The 13,005-nt window shown below is 38.7% G+C and overlaps 1 protein-coding gene across 4 annotated transcripts; it reads right to left on the bottom strand.

Annotated features, from left to right (window-relative positions):
• Positions 1-3,169: 3,169 nt before the first annotated feature.
• LOC139909508 (ubiquitin-conjugating enzyme E2 Q2-like) lies at positions 3,170-11,424 on the bottom strand. Of its 4 annotated transcripts, none has more exons than XM_071896629.2 (13): positions 11,227-11,424; positions 9,005-9,109; positions 8,730-8,852; positions 8,583-8,639; positions 8,324-8,467; positions 8,130-8,214; positions 7,960-8,020; positions 7,772-7,862; positions 7,619-7,677; positions 6,672-6,720; positions 6,467-6,568; positions 6,231-6,297; positions 3,170-5,860 (listed from the first exon to the last, which is right to left on the bottom strand). In XM_071896629.2, the coding sequence occupies exons 1-13, from the start codon at positions 11,383-11,385 to the stop codon at positions 5,829-5,831; spliced, it is 1,134 nt and encodes a 377-aa protein (XP_071752730.1). In that variant the 5' UTR covers positions 11,386-11,424; the 3' UTR covers positions 3,170-5,828. The 4 variants fall into 4 exon arrangements, with proteins under 4 accessions (XP_071752730.1, XP_071752731.1, XP_078139234.1 ...); XM_071896630.2 differs by having other exon boundaries at positions 6,473-6,568; XM_078283108.1 differs by having other exon boundaries at positions 8,324-8,464.
• Between the last annotated feature and the right edge of the window lie 1,581 nt (positions 11,425-13,005).

Genomic DNA, 13,005 nt, shown 5'->3' with positions numbered 1-13,005 from the left:
TACAGTTGATATTCTGGATACATGATTTTTGTATCGACGAGAAGTTGCCCTGTCAGCAAGCCTTTCAATTTTATTTAGCATTTCTTACATTCTCAGGAAAGGTGGGAGAGTTTGTGTTGGATCCCACCTGTAAAGCCCTGAAATAAAAACACTGTGGGCTTTGTCTCCTATTACCACCGTCATCAACCATTAGGGGCGTTTGGTTTGTCATTATGCACTGGTTATGTGTTCAGAGCGGCCATGTTACGCTGCTGCCATCAGCTGAAGAACTATTACATCTTAAAGTGAAGCACATACAGTATTGAGGATCGCAGTTCATTGGATAAAACATTCCAAGTCGATGTTGTACAGGCTAAAAGGTAAAGAATACCAAAATACTTCTGTCAGAGAGGCAGTAGGACATGAATAATAATACTAATACTAATAATATTCAATGTTGTAGGTGGTCATAGCATTGTATGAAGTAATGGATGTTATTCCCCTCGGCAAATTCTCCCACTAACCCCTACATGTAAATGCTTAAATGAATACTTATTTCTGAAGCTCTGGATTTCGGGCCTCAGTGTGTCATTGTGTGGCTGTTGATGTTATTCCATGAGTAGATGTAATATGGTATTTATAAAAACAAAAAAAAACAACAAAAAATTGAATATAAATTCAAGCAAATAATTTCTTCATGACCTGAAATTGGAAGAGAATATTTACGTCTCGCCCTCGTGAGGCTCGACCTGTTCATTTAGAGCCAAATGTCATATTGATTTCATATTTCAGTGAGAAGATTTCGCCTCGTGTCACTTGACTAACAAGTCGGCTTTGAAAAATTCTTCAATCGATAGATGGTTATTACAGTAATACAGTATTAGACTTGAAACACATGTGAAGATATGTATCTGAATGCTAGTTATTTCAAAACCTGTGAGTTGTCTTGTCTGATTGTGATGATGTGATATTCAATAGGCTATTTTTCTTTTACTTTTCAGTTGTTGTTTTGTATCGACCTATGTTTTTTTTTGTGTGTGTATTTTGGATGATGTGTGGATGAGTTTGAAGCACATGTTCTTTGTGTCTTTCCATGGCTATGGGTAACAAATTTTGAAAATGTTTTTTCTTTTTTTAGTATTATTTTGAAAAGTTTAAACAATGTTCACACTGAGGGAACTTTTCACACAGTGGACCTCAGTGCCAATCAAATTCACAGCGACTCACATATACTGGAGCAATAGAAACGTAAATCAATGGAGCAAAAGAAACTATTATTATCAAGTGGGGTCCTGTTGTGCAGGCTTCGTATATACAGTACATATAAATGAACATGTAAAGGAACATAACATAAGCTTTTATGTTATGCATTGAGAACAGGCCTGTTTTCAAGTTGGACACCACAAATATGTTACAATCACCTAACATTTTCACCAGCAGAAGCACATTAGTTATGAAATATAATCCTGTTAACCTTGCCATTCACATGCTCATCTGCTGTTAAATGCACAGTGAGTTGAGCTGCTCCGTTCTAATTAAGTGTAAAGTCTGCACAAAGATGAACAAACAAGCTACTTTTCTGTGTAGTCAAGTGAACTATGGTCTTGGTGAATTTTGGATCAATCCAAACATTTTGCCATGTGTACATATGAGGCACAGTAAATGTGATTATTGGAGTTACAACTGTATAGTTTATCGGCAGCAACTGCAGTGCATTGGACAGCTATACTCCGCATTTCATGTTGTCGGCCATGCTGTATCAAAGCTTCTGACGGCCATTTCTCACCACTGACCCGACTCCCCCCTCGTTCCCTCATGTACTGTATGTTGTTTGATATGTATTATCATGTACTATAACATATAAGTAGATATATTATAACTGTATAATTACTTGAGGTGAGGTAAATTATTGCCATGGATAAACACATTCAATAGGAACATGCTCTAATTAGGTGGATAGTACAAAACGTTTGAGGAGGCTGTGTCTCCATGATGAGTGAAGTAAATGAGGAATACATTTTTGTGTATTACTTTTGTATTATTTGGTCTTACCCTAATAGATATTAAACAGTTCTTGTTGCATCCTGTTGTCAAGAGTTATTTGGTGAGTTTCTCAAGCTGACAACATCCAGGGCTTCCACATACTGTACTACCCAGAGCCATTCTGCCCACGGCAAACAGCAGTTAACTACCTTTTGTGCATCTGAAAGGTCAAAGGTCATGACTATGGTTATCGATTCATATCAACAAAGATTACACTTAGAATTGCTATTAAATGATGTACAGTCCACTTCTGTACCTACAATGCTTTTGTAGGGACAGGAGAAATACTTTGAAGACATTTTCCGAAGTTTCACTACTCACGCAGTTAACAGCTCTGTAGGTCAGTAATGAAATTCTTTATTGATTACTGTAGACCTGCCTTATAATCAAACTGGCAACAGTCACATGGACCACTGAACAAATTCAGGAATCGGTCAATAGTCTTTCACCACCATGCACCATGCAAGTATTAGAGCTAGGGTTCAGCTGATGTGGGTTTTTGAAGGCCAGTATTGATACAGATATTTTCTTTTGAAGGCCAATATTGATACAGATATTTTTATACTTACGTTGCCAATAGCTGATATTCAATGGCTTTAAAATTTACCATTTTCATGCCAAAAAAAATACTAGTATTTTTTGTTTCCACCAGAGTTTTATTCTTGGCAGGTGGAAAAGCCTCTGGAACAGATTTTAGCTCATCATGGGACACTAAAACTCTCCACTGGAACCTGTTTTTTCAGCTCCATAAGGCGGGGCGACCCACTGCACCTATAATAATAATTTGCAAAACCAGTTGAACAATTAAATAAAACAAAATTTAATTTCAGGTCTTACAGGCTGTTTTTATGTCACTGTAGTCAGGGAGGAACCTCCATCATATCACCAAGGGACGACATGACTGGCCGATATCTGGTATTTTATAAAAGCCTAATATCGGCCCGATATATCAGTCTAGCCCAAATTTAAACACATCCAATTTATGTTTTACAAATGGAGTTAAAAACCTCTATCTGTGTAGCTTTTAGGCCAATTTTCAGCTTAAACCGATCAACACACAGGCCATTGAGTATCGCTAATCAACCATGCTCTATTTAGTAATCAAGCATCTCAAATAATAAACAGAGTGAAACGGGCAACACAGGAATAATCTTAAAATTCTTTATTCATAAACTTGATGCAAGTTTACAAATTACTGTACATGGTCAAAATTTCTTTAAATGGAAAATGAAAAACAAAAGAAACCCAAAGCATGCCAACGGTGCCAGACTTGATAATCTGCCAACCATCTGTTGGTGCCAGAAAATGAATTCACAATTGAGATAGATGAACCTTTTCAATACACTGTCCAGTTAAAGAGAAGCGTGCAAATCTATTCACCACGGCATGACTGACTATCAAACTCGAATCTCTCCACATCCCCTCTGACCAGTTTTGGCATTTTTGGAGGGAGGCAATTACACAGGTGTATAAAGGCTCTGTAGGGGTTTTGTATTTAAACCTTAAAGGATGCACAAGTTTATGGTCCATCTTTTCTGTGCTGTACTGGACAGTATCCTGTTAATCACCCAATAACTATTCCCCCAGATATTTCAGACATGTAACAATAGGATGTAAAGCAGTGTGTTGAGAAATCGATTTTAAAAGATTTAGATCAGAACTTATTTGTTATTGTATTGACCTCTCTAGGCACAATCTCGCCATTTGTGCAAATATGTTCACAATCAGGACAATCTTAAGACCGCCCACACTCTGAAAAACAAACATCTTTAGTATTTGGGGGGATAAAGACAAAATAATACAGCGGGTATTGATGAGCCATAGCATGAGGTGGAAATCATGCTAATACAATCCTGTTAAAATGTGATCTTTCAACAGTGTAAATGCCCTCCCTCTTACATTGCTTGAAATATATTAGAGGAAACTTCAGTCAGAATGTAACCCATAACAATGTAAAGCTCATTACAGACGTTTTTTTTTTTGACAACAATCAGTTCAGTGAGTGGATAAGTCTAAACTTCAGAGGTACAGAGCATTAATTCATCCATAAAATAAACCATAACTGAACATTTTCATCTACATATTCCCCTCCTAAGTATTGTTTGTTACCTGAGTTGTCATTCAAACCTACTTTTGCAGACAGTGTTAAGAAATAAACTGCAAAAGATCCAATAGATTGGTAGATACAGTGTTTGTCCTGTGGTCTGGGGAACAATAGTACTGATGTTGTACTATATTGCATGGTCAAAGTTAAACTTTAAACAGTTTAATATGGGCGTTCTACGTTTCAGAGTAATTCTTATTACACTACAATGATCCTTCTTATTACACACCAACAGCGACAGCAAAACACATCCTTGGTATATTATGGTAGCAAACAAACTCCTGGCAAATGATGTCCTTTCAGTCCCTGACTGAAAAGGCTCCACAAACGAGGAGACAGCAGAGTACAGGAGGAGATACATGGTATGGGATGGATCCAGCTGCATGTAATGTCATGTAACAAGGTAGCAGTTTCAAATGTAAACTGGGCAGGGGAGAAACCACTACAATCAATATTTGTCAAGAACATATGGCATACTAATTTGCTGCAGGAATGGGTAGAATGGAAAAATCACACACCCTAAACATTTTTCATTTATGTCCGCTTTAAAAGCCCATCCTGGCATGGTTCTGTCTAACAGATTGACTTTGTCACTGAATCCAAGTATATTCCAAATGTGGGATACAGCAGTGGTCATGAGCAGGCCGCTGTGCAAGGTGTTAACATCTCTGTGCACATGCAGCGCCTCATTCTCAGCATCAAATCAGCCAGCGCTCTCTTTTGATATAATCAATAGAATGATCTGTAGCCAAACTGAGCACTTGCAGGGTCTGTGTTAATAGAAAGAAGGTAAAAAGACCTCATCAGCTTTAACATTTGTCTGTTTGAGCCTCCAACAGATGCCATAATACGCATGTTTTCCTTTTCTTGTGAACACTTTTCGATGCCCTCTTGCCAAGCTATACTAACTGTACTTCTGAGACGGTCCATATCCATCGGTCCTGTTTTAAGTATTAAACACAGGTGGATTTGTTCACCATCTACCATTGATCTCAGTTCAGCACCATTACAGCATTTTGATTTTGCTTGGCCCAAATATTATTTGTTGCTTTGAATAGCTTTATGCTAAAAAGTAGGAGCTAGGAGATGCTATCTCAGTTTAAAGACACGGTTCCTAAATATGAAAATCGTCTGGGATGTTCATCAAACCATAAAAATAATTTTGCTGAATAATATTTCTTTAACAATATCTGCATTGTGTACCAGTAAACTTTCAAAAAGGAGGGGGGGGGGGGAGCGCTGTCAATAAAAACAGTTGCAGTGAGGTGCCACTTCAAGAGCTTCAGTATCCATCTTCTTTTAAAATTCCCATTTAAGAGGGGGAACTGATTGTTTGTCAAGCCCACTTTCTTAAAGCAGCTAAAAGGAAAAAAAGCATTTCCCCACATTTAAAGGGAGGAAAGGTTTTCGAAAAGACAAATGAGCATATTTAAAGAGAAACAGGACTACCGATACCCTCACATCACTCTCCTCAGCAGAACACTGAGGCGAGAAGCAAAGTGATACCAGAGTAAAGTCTTGCCCCACAGCGGAGCGGAGGAATACTTGTCCGTCGAGCCAACGAGATGGAAGATTTTGCCAGTCGGTTTCCATGAGAAAGATGATATATTCCCAGTAAGTCAGAGGGGGGAAAATATTCCAAAGAAAACAAGATATTTTGACCCAAAGACATGTGTTCCCAGTGCATAGTGGTAGTAGCTCCTTATCCATCCTCTTTTGGAGGTGTGTACCAGCCTGCAACAACAAAAACAGAAACCCCTATGCTAATGGATCTATACCATTGTAATACAGTCTATCTAATGAGCCCCAAGTATTCAGACACAGTTACTTAGAATATAGTTGATTGTATATACACAGTATGGAATGATTGACTTTCACTCAAAGACTACAAAAAGACAAAGGTGAGGCTTATTGGGACAAATAGATAGTATATTGCAGGCAAATTGAGAGGTTGACAGCTTAAACCCTTTTTTTGAGTGTGAACTGTTTAAAAAAAAAGGGAACCTACTCCCCTCTTAAATTTCTGTTTTTTGCTTTTACTGACTTCTGTTTATAACCCTATTAAAAGAATACAAATAAAGTATGAAAAAAAACTGTTACTTACCATTCTTTTCATGAATCTGCACAAGGGATTTGTATGACTGTTGTGCTCTGGCAAGATTGTACTGGTTCTGGGAAACAAATCATGTGCTGTTAGATGCATTGAGGGAGAAGATGCTAACAAGAATTATGCAAGCATTCCTATGACAATCGACAATAAAATTCCAGTATGATTCAGCTCAGACAGATTTTTCTCTTCACTTGATTTCTGAAAGTGCTATATAATAGATGTTGACATACATTTACCTTATTGGCTCCAAACTGCACCCTGGCTTTTCCTTTGACAAGGGTCGCGTTTATCTGCATAATAACAGATTCTATGGAATAGGCACTGCTCCAGCCCTGACAAAACACACACAATAAAAAAAAAACATAATTCAATTTCTTCAGCTATTTGAGTCAAGGAGAAAGTGCGTTATAAGCTGCATCAAACTCATTTTTATACCTGTTTTGTGAGAAGTTCCATGCACAAGGCCCCTCCTCCTAGAACATAACTGAAATAACAAAACAAATAAGTGGAATGTAAGGAATGAGTGTTTAATGTTTTAAAGCTGGTATGCACATTTGTTCAAGAAAGTATTCACTTGACTTTTTGCAAATTTGTTGTGCTTCAAAGTGATTTCACAATGTACTTCTTTGGCATTTCTGTGAGAGATGTTGTAAGTTTTCCATTCTCTCAAAGAGGAAATTAAACTCCAGAAACTGTTGTGAATGCAACTTTCAGATTCAACAATAACTTTTGAATGGTGATTTCCTAGCAAATTTGTTTATGCCTTTTTTCTAACATCAGGACCCTTCAAAGAATCACTGTAGGATTTTAGGTGCAAGACGTAATTATATCACAGTGTGTGAAATATGTGGTTGGCAACAAAATCTAGTTCAAATTCTTTCATAAGTCCGATCATAATGGTGCAAGGGTGATTGTTTTATTTAATTTCAAGTCGCAGGGACGATACTTTGTAGCCAGTCAAAAGTGAGCCACGTACCCTGTACTATGCAGTAACAACATGAAATAGAGTCCAATCAGCACCTAAAAGCCTATAGAGATTCATCATGGGATCTGATGTCAATTTTGTGAGCAAGCAAGGCACAGTATCAACACATTTGCACGGACTACACTCAAGAACAACAAATGATATGAAACATTTGCAAATGTTGCCCTCAGGCAATTCATCCCTGCTAAAGCAAGAGGGTGGGTACTTTACATTTGTGGTATTTCAATTTCCTTCCACTTTGAGACAATTGAGTACTGTGAGTAAATCTGAAGAAAGTCCAAAATGCAACTGAAAATTGTGTGGCACAACAAATGTGGGCCAAGTCACAGGGAGTGAATACTTTCTTAAGAGCCTTTCATAAGCAAACTGGGCAGGGGAGGAATCACTACACACTCACCCTCCGGAGAGCACAGGTGAAACTACCCGTACAAAAGGTGGGTCAAAAGGAAAATTATCCTGTCATATAAAAAAAAAGGAAATCTTGAGTCTTGAGAAAAAAATATTTTTCCCTCAGAAAACACTCTAGAAATGTGATCACTTTATAACTCACTTTATAAGAGAAATTGAGCAGAATGTAGTCCACCCCTTCCTTTTCCTTTAAGACCTGCAAGTCACTATGTAACGGACTATCTGGGTCTACCCTGCAACAAAGAACCACAACACAAGTCAAACCTAACGGAATAATAACATTAGGCAAGCTGGAAAATATTTAAACAACTGAATGTGAGAAGAACTTACGTCCTTATTTTGACATGCCATTCATAAAGGCTGTCATTGACTAGTTCCACTGAATAAATACCTGCGAAATAAGTAAGACAAAGGACTCTACTTCAGTCTGAGATAGTTAAAAACTAAAACTACAAATAAGTAAATAAATCAGAAAACAGCAATAATCACATAGCAGTTACCTGTCTTGTAACTCTGTGATCTGTAGATCTCCCTGAGTTCCTTCATTAGGCGGTCTGAGGCTTGCACTGAGCCAGAGACTGCACCCTGCAACACACATTACACAGGCGGTCAGAGGGACAGACACCTGGACACTGTGCAAATTAGAAGGTATGTTATTACAGCCACCCACAGGTAACACTGCATGAGCACTTACATTCAAGTGATCCTGTCTCTGGTTTTTACGGATCTTCTCCAAGATGGCCAGATTTTCCTTTTCTATCCCGTCATCTTCTGATTTTTTTCCGTCTGCTGGCTCCTCTTCTTTCATTTCATAATGGTCCAGGTCTTCAATGTCCTGCTACCACAGTGTATCAAGCATGTTAAGACACAGAACACAGGATTACATGCACACTGGAGACAATAAACTACAAATACTATAGATCCACAAAAATGTCAAGAATATACATAGACACCTCTCCCATTTCTTCCTCTTCTTCCTCTTCAGATGTCACCTCATCCACTGGTCCGTGCTGTGGTGTGTGAGACATTGTGAGTTGACAGGCTAGGCTTTTCAGACGTTATGAAAAGATGTGGAATGTTATTCTTGTCGCAATGCCTACCTTTCGCTCTTGGGTAATTGGACCAGCAGGAAGAGGCTGGTCGAGCATTTCTACATCTGGATGTTGGGGCAGGTTGTAAAGCCGGCAGAGATCACAAATGAGACGCTTCAGCTGCTGAAGAAGCTGCGAAATCAGCAGAAATGAACACCAATAATGAAATTCAAACCACCGTGAAAAAATTCTAGAAAGTTTCTATTGTTATAGAGGTAAGCTTGTGCGATTATAAGTAATGTCAGCAAGCCTGTGTTAAGTTGGATCCACATCAGCCAACTTACCAATGTGCTGCCTTTTCTCACATCCTCTAAGCGCTCCAACACTTCAGCCAGACTAGGGTCATCAGAGTCAACAAACCATATTGGGGGTGTTGAGGGATAAGATTCCTGCAACAGAGGGCACAATTAGACATGGAAATTTGACCAATTCAGCTGGTCTGTCTCAGTAGATGGCTACATGGTCTACAGATTGTATTAGAATATTTAACAGAGAATACTCAAAATAGCTTCCCCTCTGACATAGGACAGACTAATCTATGTGTGAACATGTTAAAGTCTATTCCAAAGCTCTAACTGATAGAACAAATTTCAAACCAAACACCTCTGCCCACTTAGCCACTCGCTTAACTAGATGATTTGTGCATTCACTCTTAACCAGCTGTAGAATGACTAGAGTATCTCTGGCACTGGTTGACAAGTGGCTGAGTGCTCCACTGGACCTTCAATTAGGCCTGATGCTGAGTGACCCGCTGATAGTCCCTCAGCCACTTAGCTAGTTCATCATTGTAAGCTAGCAACACCACTCATTATAGACCTATGTTGATTAGTGAGACAAATGCATTTTTGAGAGCAACAAAAAGTGCTGATATCTACATTTTAGCAAACACATAGGCAGCAGACAGTAGTAACCCTAACCATTTTCAAGCATTCAAGCTAAGTGGGCACTTGATCAGGTGTCAAGTGACAGAGGGGCTATAAAGAATTTTGAGTCTGCAACGTCATCAAAGATGTAGAACCTGGGGCTGCTCCACTGACACACCAAGACTGACTTTGTGGACTCATGAAATGTTTGTTTACATGTTTACACCCATATGAGCTTCATTTTACACGAGTGAAAACCACTCCATAACAGAAAATGTAGTTACATTAATTCACATAAACTCACACTGGATAATCTCCCAAACAAAGTTTTTATCTTTACAAATCCATTCTCAACTGAGCTGATCCTAAATTATGGGGTGGGACAACCTCGTACTTCTCATTTCTAGTGACAGAAATGCTAGAAAGTGTATTGCCAGATACACTCTGGTTTCTTGGTGTTGTAACGCAAAATGGGTTGCAGGCTGACTAATTCTGAGTCCCACCATGACATGGCTATCAAAATATTTTAATGAGCCTGCATGTGTCCCAGAGAATGAACAAGAAATTATGGCATATTTTAGCCAACAATTTCAGTGGTATTTCCCTTCAAATCTTGATGGAGAGGTTATGGTTAGGCAGGGAAAGTGAAATATCTGTGCCACCTAAACCTTGAAAATATAATCAGCATGTCATGACAAGAGGGATATTCATCTGTCAGTGACGATGCCTATGCTTTGTGCTGATTAGCGCTAGCTCGCTAATATTACAGTTTTTGCACTGCCTGGTCCAACAAGTTTGGAAATTATCTCACTCATAATGTAGCAATGTGCAAACCCATTAGTGTTGAAATACATGAAAATATAGGCCCAACTAATGTTATTCAACAAACTGCGATGGAAAACTCAGCTTACATTAGTTGGTTGACTAGCTAATCTCAAGTCCAGAAAAATCTCTTCTTCATATCTAGGTTATATCGCTTTCTACATGCTTGGAGTCCCGATAAAGGGAGCACTACTATCTAGTGTACCAACAAACTCGCCCCAGGGATCAGTCTATTTACTGAAATAGAAATATACAGTGTAGGATAACATTCCAATAAACTCTCCCTCTCTAAAGTTATGAATGGGGTATTCGTATGTTTGTTCAGATAAATGATTTAAACGTATTCTTAGCTAGTTATGCATTTTAAAAATAGATGCGACCAGGTTAAAAGTTTCACGAAACGTTAGATAAGATACGTGTAGATGCGGTTAACTAAGTATCCTAGTTGAAAAGTTAGCTGTCGTAAGCTTAGGTTATAGTGGCACTGCAATGGTAACGCAGATATTTTGGCTAACGACACAAGCTAGCGTTACTTTCAGTTAGCTAGCAAAGGCTAACTCTGCTGCGATAAAATGCGATTGCTGACAATAATCCATGTTTTATCGTACACTTTCTGAAAGTGAACTTGAGATTTGGGTTGTATTATTTTTATAAATTCATAAGGGTTACTTGAATCTTGATGGCAACAGACTAAAAGAAAAAAATCTGAACACTTTATTCGTAGTTAATTTGTAAACACGGAACCCTCCGCGGAATGTTTTCGTTTCAGTGAATAGTCTGTGTCTAACATTAGCTTGTGCGCGAAGCTGGCCTATCCTTACCGTGATGTTGCAGTGAATGATCAGCAGCTTTTCTCCTGTTACATTGAATTGGCAGCTAAGCTCATCGGGCTTCCAGTCTATTATTCTGAATCGTTCGTGGTTTGGGTCAAAAATTGACTCCAAAAACTTCAATTCGGCCTTCAGCCCCGAAACCGACATCTTCCACTCATCTCAAACCAGGCCGCTGGGAGAGGGGAAGTTGGGGCGGAATGCGACCGCGCAGTTCGGTCTATGGATCTCGCACGTTAGCGTGAGAGCAACAACAAAGGGCTGGAAGGTTGGTTTTACACTGTCTGTAGTATCTAATAATACCATGATTACCACTACCGCCACAGACACTACCAATACTACAGACATAATAATAATCACAATAATATTCGGGTTATTATAATAACAATTATTCAAATTATAAGTATTACTATTCTATGAAATAACTTTATTTATATGGCACTTTACTAAAAGTAGTGCTTAGAACCTGCTTTACCAGAAGGCATAAAACCAAGAATAGCAAAAAAGAAAATAGGAGATAAAATATGAAACACATTCAGAATTAAAGTGATAAAAAATAAATGCATCTAGAGACATCTCAGCTGTCTCTAGTAAAAAATGGATTTCAGTCTATCTAGCTTAACTATTTTTTTTTTTTTTAAGTGACCTACTCTTTGCAGAAGAACAATTTATATGACTTGACTTGTAGGTAAAAATAAATAAACAAATAAAAATACACAGATAAGAGCTGGCAGAGCACAAAATTAAATAAAACTGAAAGTGTAGCTTGCACCAGTGATGTGTCCAACATAACAGGGCACATCACAAATAAGCCCAAAAAACAACTTTTGATATGCTTGGGTGGGATATTATGCTTGAAATACAAATGCTCTTCCACACGACTCAATTTAGTAAGAAGTTTTCCACTGTTAATAAATGTAGATTTTTCAGTGGCAATTATTTGGTGTTGACAAGTAGGGTATTGATTGGATTGTTGTTTTTTCACTTGGGTGTTAAAAACCTTCTATAGAGTTAAATTAACTCTGATGGGTGTGAACTATAAGCACTGGCATAGTGTTGAATTTACACTAAGAGTTTGCTGTGCAGTGCAGTTGGTAATCACACATTTCCCACATTTTTGATTACACTAATCATTACATACCTGTCAATCCAAGTTGTCATTTTCTAAATAAATTGAACAGCATGGACTCCCTTCTGCATCCTTCAGCTTCCCCTATCCCACCAAGTGGCTCCTCTCCACGCAAGAGCTGTCTCAGCTGGGCAACTCCAGCCTATAGCCTGTAGCCCATAGCCCATAGCATTTAGTCTGTAGCCCATAGCCTGTATCTCATCGCCCATAGCCTGTAGCCCATATCCTGTAGCCCATAGCCTGAAACCCATAGCCTGTATTCCATACCCTGCAGCTCATAGCCCATAGCCTGTAGCCCATAGCCCATAGCTTGTAGCCCATAGCCTATAGCCAGTAGCTCATAGCCCGTAGTCCATAGCCTGAAGCTCATAGCCCATAGTCTGTAGTCCATAGTCTGTAGCTCATACCCCATAGCCCATATCCCATAGCCTATAGTCAGTAGCTCATAGCCAGTAGCCTGTAGTGCATAGCCTATAGCCCATTGCCTGTAGCCCATTGCCCATAACTCATAGACTGTAGCCCATAGCTCAGTCCTCATAGTTCATAATCCGTGGCCCATAGCCCATATATGTATGTGCATTCACATGTGCATGCTATTACATCAGTAGCAGCCCACCTGCCCTACCTGGAATCTTATCAGT

The sequence above is a fragment of the Centroberyx gerrardi genome, chromosome 4 (assembly GCF_048128805.1).
Source record: "Centroberyx gerrardi isolate f3 chromosome 4, fCenGer3.hap1.cur.20231027, whole genome shotgun sequence".
NCBI classification, from domain to species: domain Eukaryota; kingdom Metazoa; phylum Chordata; class Actinopteri; order Beryciformes; family Berycidae; genus Centroberyx; species Centroberyx gerrardi.
This window is presented reverse-complemented; position numbering and strand designations above follow the sequence as displayed.